The sequence below is a fragment of the Falco biarmicus genome, chromosome 6 (genome assembly GCF_023638135.1).
Source record: "Falco biarmicus isolate bFalBia1 chromosome 6, bFalBia1.pri, whole genome shotgun sequence".
In the NCBI taxonomy this organism is placed as follows: domain Eukaryota; kingdom Metazoa; phylum Chordata; class Aves; order Falconiformes; family Falconidae; genus Falco; species Falco biarmicus.
In genome coordinates, this window is record NC_079293.1 from 81,319,147 (window position 1) to 81,336,421 (window position 17,275).

Below are 17,275 nucleotides of genomic sequence, written 5' to 3' on the forward strand. Positions count from 1 at the left end.
ACAAATTCCAGGGAGAGAAGGCCACCAGCCTTACCTTCCCATCATTCACGGGGCGGGGGGGGGGGGGGGGGGAAAGAAGTTACTTTCCCAGGAGAGCTCCAAAAACTTGACAAATTATAAGCTACCAGAATACAGATATCACTGCCCATTCTGAGCAAAGTTTTGTCTGTTTCTCTGCACTCCCAGCTGCTATTCCAGCTGTGACCACATTTTTCAGTGCTGAAATTTAAAATCCCTAAGGCTGGGACTGATGCAGGGGCGAGCACGTGTGTGTGCACAGCACCTTACACAATAAAGTCCTGGTCTGTAACTAGGATTCCTTGTCTGGAGAGTAAGGTGAGCAACAACTTCAGGCAGGGGCATGGATACTCATGGTTCACATTATGCTGAAGTTTATCCTAAACAAGAAGCGCAGATTTCTACATTCCTGTACAGTGACATATTTCTATAAGAGTAACCCTGGACCGTATCAGATTCTGCAGGCATAATTTACTTTTTCTGTTATATCTGGACAACAAGTTCTCATGATACACAGAAAATGAAGAGCCTAACTACTGAAGTTATGTCTAAAGTGTGAGTCTGACTATGGCTGCAAACATCGCTCACTGAAACGCACCATATCTGACAATTCTCTCCAAAATTAATGCTCCTAACAGCCCTTGCTTGAACCTCAGGGGTCTCTAAATTGGAAAGTACATAAAATTAATGAGCCTTGTCTTCAAGACCTCCAACAGGGCTGGAAGCATTTTATGCAGTAGAAACAAAGCTGTCTAATAACCCTGTATCTCTATTTTTGGTCACTTACACATCCGGGAATTCTGTCTATACACATGGGCCTATTCAGTGCTGTTTAGAAATTTATTTGAGCAGTCCTAGCAGACTGAGGGAGATGTATGCTTGCAATTCCTTCCCATTATAAAACCCTAAGACAAATATTTCAAACTTATTAGTACACAGATGAAGCCTGTGTCCTTGAAAACAGGAATCAAGAAGCATTGTTATTCTGACTAATGAGTTTAAAACTCATTAAACAACAAAGCAAACTACATCAATGTGAGCTGAGAATGGTTTAAAATACACACAGGATTTTTAGTAACTGCCCATTGAAGCAATAAGTAAGTTACCAGAAAATACTTTCTTCAGGTATAAGGTAATGGAAACTACACAACTTTAGTTTTAAAAAAAACGTACAGAGCTGGAGGAGGTAGCTCTGCTGCATATGAACACATTCATATCAGTTTAATTTTTCTGATCCAAGTCCAAAATCTGAGATTTTTTCCAGCTGATTAACATAAACCACAATTTCCTTAAGCAGTTTAAAAAAACAAAACAAAACAAAACAAACCACAACAAATCCCCCCACCAACAACAAAAAAGCTGGATGACAAATAACTAACTGGTTCTGGTTAAGTTTCAAATCCAAACCAGCTGACTGGAACAGAAGGCAGAAGAGAAGGACTGACTGAGTCCAGAAACCTTCAGGGATGTGCTCTTCTGCCCCACAGCAAAACACTGATGTGTTGGAATGCTAAAGACTGATATCAAGATGGCTAAATTCCAGACCGAGTATTTGTGGAAAAAGTAGGAGGGCATACATGACTTTTTTTAAGTATCTGTTAAATATTTGGGCACAGACCACAAAACAGATGGAGCTGGAGACAAAAATCAGCACATCAGGCAATTCCAGTCAAGTGAAAAAGATGGCACAGAAGTTCCTGTGTCTCCAATCTGATGAATGTAGTATCTGAAAATAAAAACACCTCCTCCAGCAAAAAGAGATAACCCTTTCATATATCAAAGCTAAGGTAGCTATTAGAGCTGCCAATTTCTGTTCAAGAGTACAGGACTGAAGCTGAGATCAGAAACAAAGCCAGGCTGAAGTGAACGCAGATAATTTTAAACTAAACTCAGTTACCCAATAGCTTCCAAAAAGTAGCAAGCTGAAAAATCACTGCTATTAGATGTAACAATCCAAGGAATGAGCAAAAGAGGTGATAAAACCATGTTTAGGGTTTAGACTTTTTATTAAACAGAACTAAATTAATGTTCACAGAGGACCTGGAAAGAAGTGAAATAAGGAATGGTGATATCATTAAACAGAGGCCTGGGAGATAAAGAAAATCTCAAAGCAAGCAGGAGAAACTCAGGTCTTTGCACTTTAGAAGCTAAGACATTTATCTTCTGTCTTGTCTGAAATCAGGTTCACAGTATTGTACGTAAGGCTGGATAAGCAGCTGGCGTCATATCACTCATGACAGGGATGTGTCATGGGATAAGATGTATGAAGAGATGCTTTACAGCACCTGAAAGCTGTAGCTAAATTACCTTTGCAACACTGGGATAACATGAGTGTAAAACAAAAATTTATCCAGGTGACTCCACATTGTCACCACAGGGAATGACTTGTGTTCACCAGCTGTGTCAGACAACGACCCGAACACCTGCTCCGCTCACAATACGCTCCTTTGACTTACAACAGGGACAAACAGTGTCCTGTCCATCAGTCCTCAAGGCCTCAAACACACAGAAGGAGACCTGGAATTCCAGCTATTTTATGTTTGGGGGTTTTCTGGAGAAATTATCTGTTATAATTTTAGATGCAATAATACTCTGTACTTCCCTACTGTGAGCAATTTGGAGTTTTCTTTTTAATTTTTCGATTGGACAGCTTTAAACAAAAAGAAAACTGATCAGTCCAGCACCAGCACCACCAGAGAAGGTCCCGACAAACCGCAGGTCCACAGCTCCTCCACACAAACATCAAGCAAGGGCAAAGCTGCAGAGAAGCGCTCTGAGGACGGGAGCCACTGGGCCACAGCGGGTGGGACCCCTTTGCTTCTCAGTCACCTCCGAACAACACGCCCCTCGTCTTCCTCCAAGCATCCGAGTCACACACCTTGAACACAGGTCTCCTCATCACACAATGAGTTTGTGCCTGGCCTTGAAACAGAGTTAGCTGTGTGGAAAGCGCATGTTTGGTCACCTGAGAGCCCGTCTCTGCCAGGTGAGCAGCCCCTCCCCAGGACACATCCCACGCTTCTGAGCAAGTCCGGTGATGGGACAGGTAAGCAGCTCTGCCACATGATCCAACCTGCGCACTCACTGTTCGCACAAGAGCAGAGATCTGCCATCCTTTTTTAGGCGATACATGCATTTTAGCCACGAGAGAGAAGCATTTCTGGTCATGTGATGGCAAAGATGCTGCAGGGTCATTCAGAAAAAGAGTGGCAGGGCCACGTGAACTTGTTGGGCACGCCAAATTTTGTCTGCAGATCACAGGACGAACTCTCAATCCAAAATACTGTATCATAATTTTCTTCAGGCAACTTATCTGAATAAAAATCAATGACAATCATTAAGTTAAAGTAATGCTACATCTGTACCGCTGCTGTTTTTTCACAGAGACTCTCAGTTGGTTTTGTACAACGTAATCCAACAGCAAAATCAGTCTGGGCAAGGCACAGGATTAAAGCACAGGCATATCTGTCTGTCTCAATGCCCAGAGTTTGTATTTGCATGCTGAAAGTTACCTTGAGTACTTACACTGTTTTGAAACATGCCAGAAACAATTGCTCAATTCTTACTTTTAAAAAAAAAAAAAAAAATTGGGAGCTCTAGAGCAAAGAATTAATTGCTGTGAATTTGCTATTCTAAAATAATCTCCAAATCTGACTGCAGCTAAATCAAACTATTGTACATACAATTGTTTCTGTTCTAAATATGAATAAGAAAAACTCACTTAAGAACACATTATAAAATGAACACCATTTATTTTTTTAAAAAAAGAAAACTATGTGGTACATTAATTATTATTCTAATGAACTTCTTCATGGATAATATCTTTCCTTTTGGAATAATTACCATACACAGAGAAACCAGGCTAGAGTATTTCATCTGGCAAGACGGTAATTAGAACACAAGAACCACTTAAGGAAGGAGAGGCTCAAGCCTGATACCGCTGGAATAGGCCTTCAGCCTGGGCATTTGATGTGAGCAATTGTTCACCAGCAAAAAGCACACAACCACTTAAGAGATCCATTCTCCTCTGCTATTTATTTCAGGAAATAGAACTCTGCTAGTTACACCTGCTGAGCTATAAGATGTTCTGCCAATAAACAGAGTTCACGTTCGAGGATGCTACATTTCAGCCAAGAAATAAGCCTTGCAACCCAGAAATCCTGCACTAGAGTTTATCATGTTTCCCTGCCTTGAACCTTTTTGATTGTGACGATTTTTTCATCTCCATAAATGCTGAAAATTTTGCTCCGTTAGTTTGGCAAACTGACTAAAAGCGAAAAGAGTAAAATAAAATTAAAAAGAATAAAGAATAGCAGTGAAGTACAAGTGTGGAAGAGATGCCACTTCTATCTTAAGGAAAACCATGTACTTAACACCATTGTGCAAACACCTCAATGACATAGACCACAGCATCTGTTCAGTTTTAAGTTAAACTGTGATTTCTAGTGCACCAAAAATCGAAACTTTCCCTTGATTAGGATCAGAAGTTATTGCTCACTACGTATCAAAAAGTCCTAGTTTCTTACAGGGGTATTAGACTGGCTTTCACACTGGTCCCTATTAAGGATCAGATTCTTCTCTTACACTTAAGCCAATTCCTACTCCTTCTCCACCAATCAAAGAATCATTCTTTTGCAATGTTAAAGACAACAGCCCAAAAGGAAAAAAATCTCTGGACTTGACTGAAGAACAAGGAGGGTTAACACAAGTGCTTACTTCATTACTTCTGGAAGAAAAACAATGTATGAAATTTTAAGCACCCCAGTAGACTGAGATTATGAGCTGAAGCAAGTGGAATCATCTTTACATGCTTTAAATTAACCTCCTCAGAAGTGCCTTCACAAGAACAGTGCCATAAAAATTCAAATTAACTGTAATTTCTGTGTGAACAGAAAGTCTGCACTTAATATTGGTAATTTAGAACAGATATCTTGTAAATCTTTCACAGCACTCTACAACTTCAGGGTAGTGTTAAAAGCATATTTCTAAGCAGTTTGAAGTCTAATCCACAAGGAGATTGCTTATCTACAAAGCCACCTGCAAGGTGTAATTTGAAGTATTATGCTGAGACAAGAATCTGTAGAATATTGTAAGAGGCTTTTCTTTAATACTGTTTACAAAACTATTTTCTAAAGTATCCATCACACAACTTCCCTACCCTCAACTAGAGAATCACCCTCTACTAACCTTAGGGGGGGAAAAAAAAGATAATTTCCGCAGATATTTGCCCATTGAACGCAATTCCTTCCTTCCATACAGCTCCCTCCATTTTTCTCATTGTCTGTGCCCCCATTACAGCTTTTCTCACTCTGCTCATCCTTACAGAGAACCACCTTCTCTACTCCAGATGCCAGTTCCCAAATCATTAATACAGCCGGAAAATGGTAGCAGGAACACTAGCTACTTGAGGAAACTGCATAAGAAGCAGTTAAGCTTTTTTTTAGCATCACATAGCTGGGTCAAGTCAAACCACTATAACTGATACACTGGGTGAGCCTGGCAACATGTTCAAAGGTGTTTAAAGTGTCTTAATGTAGCACCGCACAGCGGCTGAGTTGCCATAATTCATTGTGTATGGGCTCAAAGCCTTCCAGGGGCAAGCCGAAATGGTGGCTTAACACATTCTACTTTACTGTTGGGAGTGGTTAAGAACACATGCACAGCCAGCTCTGATCACCTGGGAGACCGTTAAGGCATTATAATCGACCTTTTTTGATTTAAGGCTCCTATTCAAAATTTTAAGTGGAAAATTGTTAAAAGCCATTACAGAAATGCTTATGTTCCTTAAAGAATTCCCCTGAAGAAATGTCTGATCACCCCTCTTATCCGTGTAAATCACCAGACTGGGTGTTCACATGATCCATCCTTGGCTGTTGTAAAATCTCATACTGGGATCTGTGTGGGTGCTATGCGTGCGCAGCACCACAAAGCATCCTCTCACGTATGCCCACAAGGTGTCAAAAGCAGCTTGTAAATCACTGCACGTCCTGGTGCACCCCTGCATGGGCACTGACAGCATCCAGCCCGTAATGAAACACTGTCAAAAGACTGTCCCTTACAGGATCAGTTTTATCACAAGTCTAAGATGAAATTCAGCTCTTGCTGTGGTCACTAGGAATTTTGCAGCAGATTTGAAGGCAGCCAACATTTCATTGCTGTTTTTTAAACAGAACAAAAAAATGCAGAGAATACATACATTAACTGAAAAAAAAATTGAAAAAAAAAAAGATTAAGAAATTTAATAAAGCTTTAGATTGAATATGGCTCAAAATGCAGCATCTGCCAAAAAAAACCCTAAAGTGTGCATCACTGGGAAGGGTACTGAGAATAAGTCAGCAAGTCATTTTCCCAGCTTATGGAGCCGTGGCACACCCACATCCTGAGCACCATACACAATTTACTCTCCATGTCTGAAGGTCATCTGAAAGAGTAAGAGAAGGCACAGAGTAGGATGACTAACGTAGCTACTCCTGAGAAGAGCAGCTGTTTTACAAGGAGACACTAGACAGGCTGGGACTCTTCAGTTTAAAGAGAAGATGGCTGGGGGGGCTTATGCCTGATGCCTACAAAACTGCAAAGGCAGGAGATACAGTGAATGCACAACAGTTCTTCCACAAATCCTGCAATACTAGGCATAGGAACGACTTGGTGAAATCAGCAGAGGTGTCTAAAACCAATGAAGGACAGCACTGCTTTGCACAGAGCACAGCGAACATCTGGCATTAGTTGCACAAAGATGTGGAGAAAGACCGGACCAGCACATTCAGGGACTCACAAATTCATAGACAAGTCCACGATACCAAACGAAATAAGCAGGGACATTGTCTCCAACATCCCTAATCCAACAACTGTGGACACCGGTGGAATATTAGGGAAAAGAGCGGCAGTCACCTGATTTGCATTAAATTCTTAAATTGCATTTCCCTGTGGATGCAGACACATTACTGGATTAGATGGTCCACCGGTCTGCCCATTTAAGTTCTTAGGCACACTGTTAGGAAGCAACAACAAAATCCTTTATTATTTTTTTTTCCTTCAGAAATATGGACCTTATTAGGAATTTCGACCAAATTCAGCCTGGCTTATACAGATCAATAGGAGCTGCACGTTTTTAAGCCAAGGCTGCTCTTAGTCTTTGAAGGGGAAATCCAACAGATCATTTCAGACTGACACATGTAAGAGGCAAACTGTCACCGATATTAGACATAGGTTTACTCTGGAATTTCTACCACAGTTTCAATTTATTTCAGTGTAGCTAACAGACGGAACTTGAAGTATGGCTTGTAAAGCTTATCTTGATAAACAACAATGACAACACAGCACCAAACAATGCTGGTCTCCCCTAGATTATATGAATTTTGAGCTTGAAATTTTGAATTTTTGCAGCGTTGTTTTTCTGGCTTACCTTCACTGCACTGAAGCAGAAAGCATACAGGACAATCAGAACAACAAAGCTTCGGGAAATGCTGTATAGTGCAGATACCAACCCAGCAGCAGCTGAAATAGAGACACTAAATGTCAGTTGATTTCTTCCTAAATGAGAACATGCAACCAAAAGAAAAAAAATTAAACAGCTCTTGCACGAGGAGAGGTACAGAGGTGAAATCAGGGATTGCAAAGCTGGTTGAAGCCCCAGATAAGCTCACAAAACTGTTTACAGCTACTGCTGAAAGCCCAATACCACTGTACTCCATGTGTTCTCCATTGACCTCAGGTCCCACACTATTACTTTTTGTACTGAACACTGCTTTGCCAAAACATCAGTTTGACTCTTCACATTGCTACGAAGGAGGGATGAAGTGATCTACAAAACTGGCAATCTTCTAGTCAAACTCCATGTGGAGTTTTCCTCCTTCCCTTTGCTCCTAAGACACAGGCTCTGGTATCATCCAAAAGCATCCTAACTTGCTTGGTCAACCATGATTTGCACCATATTAAGATACATGAATGAAATCAAAGGGAGACAGAAGGATGCCAGCTGATCTCTTGCTATAACCTCCTTTGAGACCTTCCAGAAGCAGGGTAGGAAAAGCTGTCAGCAAGAATGAGTTCAGCAGTCTCAACAAAGGAGACATAGGAGCTGCAAAACCATACTCTTATTAGGGCTCAACATACACTGGAATCGTTATTATTGATAGGACACGTTATTTCCTCCAGGTCTGCTATGGTATTTACGAGACAAAAAGCAAAGAACACACCTATAATCTCTACTAGTTTTAACCACTTGCCAAGGCTACGTCTACAGTAGCAAGCAGAATGATGCACTAAGCGTGAGTCTGTGGAATTAAAAGTGCTGAGGATGTCACAACCATGATATACATGTTTGAGATGCCTTACTGCAGACTATCTCTAGTCTGGTCCCACAGACTGTACGCTCATTAGTGTTTGGAGTGCAAGAGGTGCACCCTTACAGTGCACCTTTCTTCTAAGCTTCATCCAAATGGAATCCAGTTTGCTTATTCTGACATCATTCCATGATGCAAAACAACATGTAGTAAGTGGGAGCAAGGAGGAGGTTTGTTTCTGATTGGAACTAAGATGACAGTGTAGATGCATCCCAGTCTTCTCTGTTACTTAAGCTATAATGAAAAACAAAACCCACCACTACCAACAACAAAGATGCATCATCTCTCGTGGGCCTTGCTTTACCTCTGACTGAAACAACACCAAAAATATCCCACATTCAATATCTTGTGAACATGCTCTACTATAGAACAATGCAAACTTTTTCTATTTTTATTTTTTAAATGGAGTTTTAACTGAATTATTTTAAGTTTTTCTTTTTTATAAATACAGTAAAGATTCACATCAGACATGCCAAGAAAAAAACGCTTTGATGTCAACAACATCCTGCAGCCTATAGCACAACTTGTTTGGAACTTTTCAAAAGAAAAAAAGAAATCTACTCAAGGGGGTCTTATTAGTATTCACCCCACTGTTATATGAATACCATTAGCTGTTTCAGCTTTAACATGCACTGTGCTTTAAAACATGCAATAATATACTCTAATCCAAGGTTATAAACCCAGAAAGGGATAGCTCAGGCTGCAACTGGCTACTTACCAGAACCGCCAAAAAGCAACATGTCTATTTGCTCCAAAAGATATATACAGAAGGTGTTGATTTGAGGGAAAAGACCAAGAAGAGAAATTGCAGGAAAGCAATATAAAAACACTAAAGAAAAAAAAATAAATGTTAGAACACAGTCATACATCACAATGTATGGAGAACAGAGAAACATGCATCACACCAGCATAAGAAAGTCACTGCAATAAATTCTGAAATTACTCAAGCGAGCATACCTTAAACTTAGCATCAGCAATTACACTCCCCTTCTCATGTATTCAAAATAAATTACGTTATTTTGTGTGTAAGAAACGAAAGCTCAGAGGTTAACTTTAAGCTTTATTTTGGATAAAAGCAGTGGCAGAAAAAAATAGCATTACGTAGCCTCCTTACTGCTTCTCAAATACTTCCAAATTTATATTTGTTCTATTTAAAGTACAGAAAGTTTAACTTTGGAACTTCCTCCTTGAATCTGAGATGGTTCAAGCACAGGTATAACAATTCAATATAAACAAACAAAAAATACTTCAATGGCTAGGATCCTAAGTATCTTGGCTATCACAGCATCCTGCTTCTACCAGCAATCAACAGCAGACACTTAAAGCAGCACGCAAAAATGGGACAAACCTATAGTGAAACTTCCCCAGAATACTTCCCCAGCTTCCAGCAGGAGGGGCCTTGACTTTGCAGTAGTGAAAGAACATTAAAAACAGTAAAGAAACTCGGGGGTAAAACCCAGTCTGAGATCTTTACATTTAGAAATCTTTCTAAATAGAAACGCTAATTTAAATGGCTGCTTTACAGTCAGGGAAAAGCAAGAATCATAATTCAGGTAATGGTGCTGCTAGTCCTATGTTCTGTTTGCCTCCAGCCATTCCTCCTTCCCATCCATTTACTCTTAGCTCCACCCTAGAAAATGCTAAGCACAGCTGTCTAGCAAAGCATCTAAACACACACTTGACCCAACTCTCCAATACCGCCCATTTTCAAGGATACATGCACATGTTTAATCATATTCTTACTGCTTTGTTGTACTAGTACCAGAATGTTCTCATGGTGAAGGAGAGGGATGTGTCAGCCACTCTTCCTCATAAACAAGTATGTATTTGTTAGTTTACATTCTAGGAAGACTGCTGTTTCCTCCTATTCATTTTCATAAAAAGTAAATTAAACAAAACACTAGTACAACTTATTCCCCTTCCCACCCCATCAAATCGTAAGAAGGCAACAATAATGTTGAATGCTATTTTCACATTTTACTCCCAACTCCTCTTACTAATGCATCTTGTGCTAAAATAAAGCAATACACCAAGTTTGATCTGACAGCTTTAACTTCATCGTATTACACGCTACTGCTATCTAATGCTGTACATCTTGTTGCGGAAGCCAAACGGGGGAAAAATAACATATCGAAGTGTTAAACACAGACAGAGCTCACTTAAGTATACTGGCATTCACAATGCAGCCTTCATCACGACTTCCTGCCGCTGGCACAAATTATACACGCGTAAGAACATAAGGAAACACTGTCTTCTCTATCTTTTACATGCAAATGCCTTTATTAAGCTCCTCTTCCTTTACTACCCTGCTCTTCTTTTAGATATTCCACCAAACCATACCAAGCCAAGCAAGGACCACTCCTGAAGACAGACAATGGCATGGCAGCAAACTGCCCAGCGGGCCATGTGGACTCACCGTGGGATCAACTATCCCAAAAACTCACTGCTGAAACTCACAGGAGATCTTGTTCCTCCTGCAAAGGACCCACAGATCTGCTAGAATTCATCTTAGCCTACTGACTTACAGTCCAAATGACTGCCTTTGTTGTAGCAACCTCTGAAAAAGCTGAGTAAGAGCAGGGGAGGGAAGGACAAGACCAGATATGTCCTGTCAGGACACCAAAATACATAGGGGTGAATGTAAACAAGGAGAGAAAAGTTGGTTGACTAAAGCAATGTCCTCACCTCACCCTCTCTCCATTAATAACTTGAATAATCCTAACAACTTCTTTAGCTAAGGTAGCTTTGTTTATCTCATCCTCCACAAAGGAGCATGCCAGAGATGAAAATAAACAGTTGTCACTTACAAAAGGATTGAGTTTAGGAGCGGTAGTGTCCCTTGTGGGAAGCAGACAATAAAAGTAATTGATTAATCAGCTGGAATTACATTATGAATTCCAGAGACAATTTGTACACGCATCACAATTTTTCATACAGAACAACAATTTTAAGAGCTGGACCACTATGATATGTTTATGTGAGCTGCTGGCTTTAACGCTGCAGATCAAAGGTTTCCTCTAAATGAGTAGCTACCAGATAAGTGTAGAAAGGAAACACAAATTTTGACTTCGGAAACTTTGGGTCTTTTGAGAAATGCAGAATAGTAACTCAGTGGCAATGTCACTGCAAACCTTTTAGAAGTCTACAGAATTACTATTTTAAAAAAAAAAAAAAAAAAAAAAGGTATCCCTGCATACCAGTCCATTTGTTGTGTAATAATAGATACCTTTTCCACAAGTTAAAAACAAAAGAAGTTTTATTTCAGTGAGAAACAGTATTTTTGTTCTTCCCCTCCTGAACGTAGCAAAGGATAACATTCAGAGAGGCTCTCTTCCCCTGGCGGAAGCTCAGTCGCTGCTGAAAGCAGGCAGAGGACTTGCTATCTCAAAATTTTACCACCACTCGATACTTACTCTTCTGAGACATCCGCCAAATAATTTCACTCACCTGCCTAATGCTTAAATGGTGTCATCACAAAAACTATCATACATTAAGTGTGTAACGACTTTTGTCACTAACCAGAGCTATAGCACATACTGACTGAGGTTGGCTCTGTCTGTGCCCTTGCTTAACACCACGTATGTGAATCTAGCAAAAAAGGTCAATTGAAGTAAGGAATTCAAGATGAAAACCATAGTTAGAATGAATTAAGGCCACGATCCCCCAACTAATATAAATCAATAGCAGAATCACCATCAATTTAAAATAAAATAGAATCAGATCCTAAACAGATTGCTTGCAAAGAAATGGTCCTGTTAAAAAACACATTTCTTAAGTAATTAGGTTATACATCTACACACTTCCATTGATTTTCTTTTATAACCTCGTTTCAAGACTTTTATCATAGTACACTATGCAGCATCACATTAGTTCCTTGGTAAGGGCCTTCTATGATTTCCATCACTTCAGCTTCTTTCCATAGCAAACACCTGAAATAGAAGACTTTTCCTCTCCTTGGTATTTGTAACATACACCAAAAATCCCTTGATTTCCCAACATATCAATTCTGAATACTACAACTAATTTACTCACAATTTTTATTTTTATACAAATCACAAATTGTAGTATTCAGAAATCCAAAAGTCATCGTACGATGACAAACCAATAGACAGGAAAAATACCTAGCAAAACTGCAAAACACTTTATGGGTATGCAGTGGGACCAAATTCCCTCCTGATTTTATTGCCCAGAACAATACAACAGGCACTACACCTTCAGTGCCTAAGGGGATCTATACTCAAAGTGCAGCAAGATGCTGGAGGATGCCGGATTGCCATGGCTCACAGAAGTAGCTGCACTGTGAACACTTGCAAGGATTTACGGCAGCCAGAAGGCGGGACTGTCATAGGGGCAAAGCAAGGAACAGCCAAAGCGCAGCATCAAGCATCGCTTGAACAAATACACCTCGGCAAAATAAGACCAGGGGACAAGCAAAGGGAAATGGTTTCTTCTCCCTGTCTCGTTACAACAGATGCCAGCTGGGGGATGAGCCTGTATCTTCTCTCTCCCCCACCCCCTCCAGGCTGTTCCAAGAACCTGCTCTACCATCTCTTTTGAGGCCAGCCAAAATTAGCACATTCGTAACAACACTTTGTTTTCTTATACTGGTTGCTATAGTTTTTCATTTATCTCTACCCCAAGCGTCATTTAAGATTCTTGTTGAATTATTTATCAGCATTTTTACTGTTCACCTTTGACAGGCAGAGAAAATAAGATGTAAGAAGAAACTTTAATGAGACCAAAGGAAAGTAATGAAAGAAGCTAATGAAAATAAGTGAGATGCAGGTCTTCATTATTCCCCTGTTTCTGATGAGAAGGATGGGGAGTCAATGAACCCATATAAAGGACCAGAAGGCTTTCCTAAAAATAGTGTGCCTTTCGGGCAGTAATAGCCTGACTCCAGTAGAGCAAAAAGCAAGTATAATGGTCACAGGTGAACAAAGACTTTGAAGGTCACACATTGTATCACAAAGTTTCCTCCTCTACTACAGCAGGCTTTCCTGGTTCTGAACTCACAAACCAACAGGTCACCTTTGGTACACTACAACACAGTTCTTGGGAAGTTTTCACAACTTTTACAGTAAACTTCAACTTTCCTGCTTCATATCTAACTGTGTTGCACTACTTGACCTGAGTCCAGCTCAGCACTTGTATCTGTGACACAGCCAGAGCGGCATCACAGTCACGGACTGCAAGTGTGTAACTGGAAGACATTTCCTGACAGAACGGGGTATTCCCAGCTATGGTCACTCCAAATTAGTGCCAAAGGACCATCACTGCCGTTTTGGGGCAATATCTGGATGTCCTCAGCCACCTCAGAACATGATTCCAGAAGGAAACAGGTTGAAGAGCTACTGCGGAGTGGCCACTCCAGATTAACTCATCACGTGGACAGCAAGATTAAACTAAACCAAGAAAAAGAGTGTTCTTCACAAACGGAAGAACGTCCATCTGAGGACTCGGCATGGATTAGCTTCCAGGCATTAAATTTAAAACTTGGCTTATTCTACAGTAACTGCTCCACATGGACAAGCCCTTACTAAGATTAACTGCATTTCACAGATGATGTCTTTTGCTAATAACATCAGTGACTGTTGGTTTTCTATAGAGACTTTTCTATGAGCCTCATTTCATTAAGAACTCTTTTTACGTGAGGGAAGGTTGCCAGCTGACCCCCGCCTCCCCCACGCCCGTCTTAAGTCATTCCAAATGTTTCTATCAGTTTGACTTAGAGTTGTGCCTCCATAACATGCGTTTGATTGCCAACACGAGAAAACACAGGCTTCCCCGGCTAACGCTTAATTCATTTTTACAGCGCTAAGAAAAAAAACTGACTCACCTATCACATGGTCTCTGGCTGACTGGAGGGATCTAGGCGAAAAGAGCTTCAAGCCATACATTGTATAAACGGGAGGATTTGTGTCTTTAGATCCAGCATCTAGCAGCAAAATAAGGCCACACAGTATACAAAAATATACAGGTCTGCTGTAGGTTATGATTTTATTGTGTCCCTTGGGGGAAAAAAAAAAACAAACACAACCACATTTGAATTTTGCATTCATTCTCCTACTGCGTTGCACTGCATTAAACAGGAGAGAAGGTCACAAGTCAGGCAAAATATTTTAATGACTTACACATACTAATTAATAATAAAAATGTTACAAGGTATTTTATCTTCTCCAGAGGAGACTTTCAAAAGGCACAAAAAGCAGTTACAGCTAACTCCAGCAACCACTCACACTTTTGAAAATCTAACCTTTTGGACCTTTCAAAACACACTAATAGCAGAAGTTGTAATTTTCTGTGGAGAAAAAAAATCTCAATCTGTCTGGAACTTTCTTTTCAATACAATTTTTTTTTTTCTTTATTACTTTTTATTTTAATGAATGTCAGCTTCTGGTAGTTAGACTTTTTTTTTCTTTTTTACTTTATGAAATGTAAGATTTTTAATTGCATCCTGGGAAGTAAAAAAATCGTAGAGCACCTCCCAGGTACCTTGTTCAGCATGGAGATTGATTTTTTGCAACAATACAATTTTTTCGTTGATTTGAACCGCTTGACAGCAAATCAGTGTCCCTCCTGGAGGGGGTGACACTCAGCAGCCGTTTCTGGTCTCTCTCTCATGCTGCACTTTGAAATGATGATCCAAAGGAATTAATAAGTGGAAGGATTCTTAAGTCTTTTATACACATCTCTCACCTGACTGATTCGCACTAATCCTACAAAACACTGCTGTGGGGCTGTGGGCCAGGGGGAATAACAGATGTTTAAGAAATAACTTAATAGTTCTCCTGGTAGCAAGCTTAAGGGTAAATAAGACATTTTGAACACTGGTGAGTCAAAAGATTCCTTGAGTGTGAAAAGCCAGGAAGAAAAGTGACAAGGATTTGAGTTTGCCTTGCATAAAGTTGCTGTGAAATTGTTCTTATTTGCAAAATGTAATTTGAGTATAATAAAAGATCGTTTCTTTTTTGAGTCTACTTACTGATTTGAAACAGCGGCCGTATTTGTTTGGCCGCCAGCCAGGCTCGTATGTTAGCATTGCTATTAACTGATCTGTAGTGTCTTTTGGGATCAAGCAGTTAACAAGGTGGCAGCTTGCAGGGAACTAGCAGGCTTATATCGTACCTCACATCCATGGAATATGAATCAAGTCAGACTGGCAAACCCTAGCTGTTTAATCACTTTTAATTTTACTACTGCCATTTGTGGTTTGTTGTTTTTGTTGGGTTTTTTTGTTGTTTTTTTTTTTTTTTTTAAGTAGGACACACCCACGAAACAATCAAAGGAGAACTAGAAAGATAAAATCTGATTTAAAAAAAAATCACTTAAAATATTACTTTCTGCCTGTTTTTAAATGTCAGTTCATTTATCTTAAATACAAGCTGTGCCTTAGGAAAAGAAATCAGTAAATACTGCATCTAAACAACTGCTTAATGATTTATACCCTGATGTGCACTCCAGACCAAGGTCTATTTTATCATGCTGTTATATTCTTCTCTTATCTCTTGAATTACAGAACCCAGGTCGTATCTTTGTGTGGTAATTATTTGAAGGCAGTTGGGCAAGACAGAGTTGATGACTAGAAGTCCAGAGGTTCAGCTCCACACACCTTTCAGTTCCAAGCAGAACGCTGACATACTCAATTAGGTTTGCAGTGTATATTCAACTCTTAATTCTAAAGTAGTTCACGGTGCGCTGGGTGAAGAACTGGCTGAAGAGCAGAGCTCAAAGGGTTGTAGTGAATGGGGCTACCTCTGGCTGGTGACCGGCCACCAGTGGTGTTCCTCAGGGCTCAGTTCTGGGGCCAGCCCTGCTCAGTGTATTTATCAGCGACCTGGATGCGGGAGCTGAACGCACCGTTAGCCAGTTTGCTGGTGATACTAAACTGGGAGGTGCTGCTGACTCTCTTGAGGGACAGGAGGCCTTGCAGAAGGGTCCGGACAGACTGGAGCACTGGGCTGTGACTAACGGGATGAAACTTAACCAGTCGTGGTGCCGGATTCTGCCCCTCCGACGGCGTAACGCCGGGCACAGGTATGAACTGGGCGAGGAGCGGCTGGGAGCAGCCCAGCAGAAGGGCCCTGGGGTGCTGGGCGGCAGCGGGCTCAGCGCGAGCCGGTGCCAGGAGGGCAGCCCGCGCCCCGGGGGGCACAGCACGGCTGGGGGCAGGGGGCATTGCCCCACCGCCTTCCGCCCCGCTGAAGCCTCGCCTGGGGCGCTGCGAGCGGTTCTGGGCCGCGCAACTGAAGAAGGACGTGAAAGTCCTTGAGCGTGCCCAGGGGAGGAGAGCAAAGCCGGCGCAGGGGCTGGAAGGCACGTCCTGTGGGGAGCGGCTGGGCACTTGGGGCTTGTCTGGCTGGGGGCGAAGGAGGCTGAGGGGCGACCTCACTGCTCCCACGGCTCCCCGAGGGGGGGCTGGAGAGGGGGGTGCGGAGCTCTCCTCCCTGGTACCCAGCGACAGGACGCGTGGGAACGGTTCGAAGCTGCACCAGGGCAGGTTCGGAGTGGACATCGGGACGTTTGTGTGCCGCGAGGGTGGTCAAACACTGGAACGGGCTTCCTAGCGAGGAGGTCGATGCCCCAAGCCTGTCAGCGTTTAAGAGGCATTTGCACGATGCCCTTAACAACCTGCTGTAACTTGGTCAGCTCTGAATGGGTCAGGCAGTAGGACCAGGTGATCGTTGTAGGTCCCTTCCAAATGAAATAGTCTAGTCTAGTCCAAATAAATCATTCTCACCATGCTAACAACAATGATGCTAGTTAGAACTGAGGAAGCAGCTTTCCATGTCTGTCCGAAGCCTGCAAAATGCGAGCAAGTACTACCTCCACTATTTTTCAGGTGGCGGTGCGGAATGAGACAGAAACCTAAAAGCAAAATCTTGCCAACTACTGGATCACCAGGAGCGAAG

General features: G+C 41.4%; 1 protein-coding gene across 1 annotated transcript in view; it reads right to left on the reverse strand.

Annotated features, from left to right (window-relative positions):
- PCNX2 (pecanex 2) overlaps window positions 1-17,275 on the reverse strand; it is a 159,744-nt gene that overhangs the window by 95,118 nt on the left and 47,351 nt on the right. The window contains exons 13-15 of the mRNA XM_056342869.1: window positions 14,203-14,374; window positions 9,082-9,192; window positions 7,424-7,515 (exon numbers count right to left, since the gene is read on the reverse strand). Of these exons, the coding sequence (XP_056198844.1) occupies window positions 7,424-7,515; window positions 9,082-9,192; window positions 14,203-14,374 (375 nt within the window). The remainder of the gene's footprint in view (window positions 1-7,423; window positions 7,516-9,081; window positions 9,193-14,202; window positions 14,375-17,275) is intronic.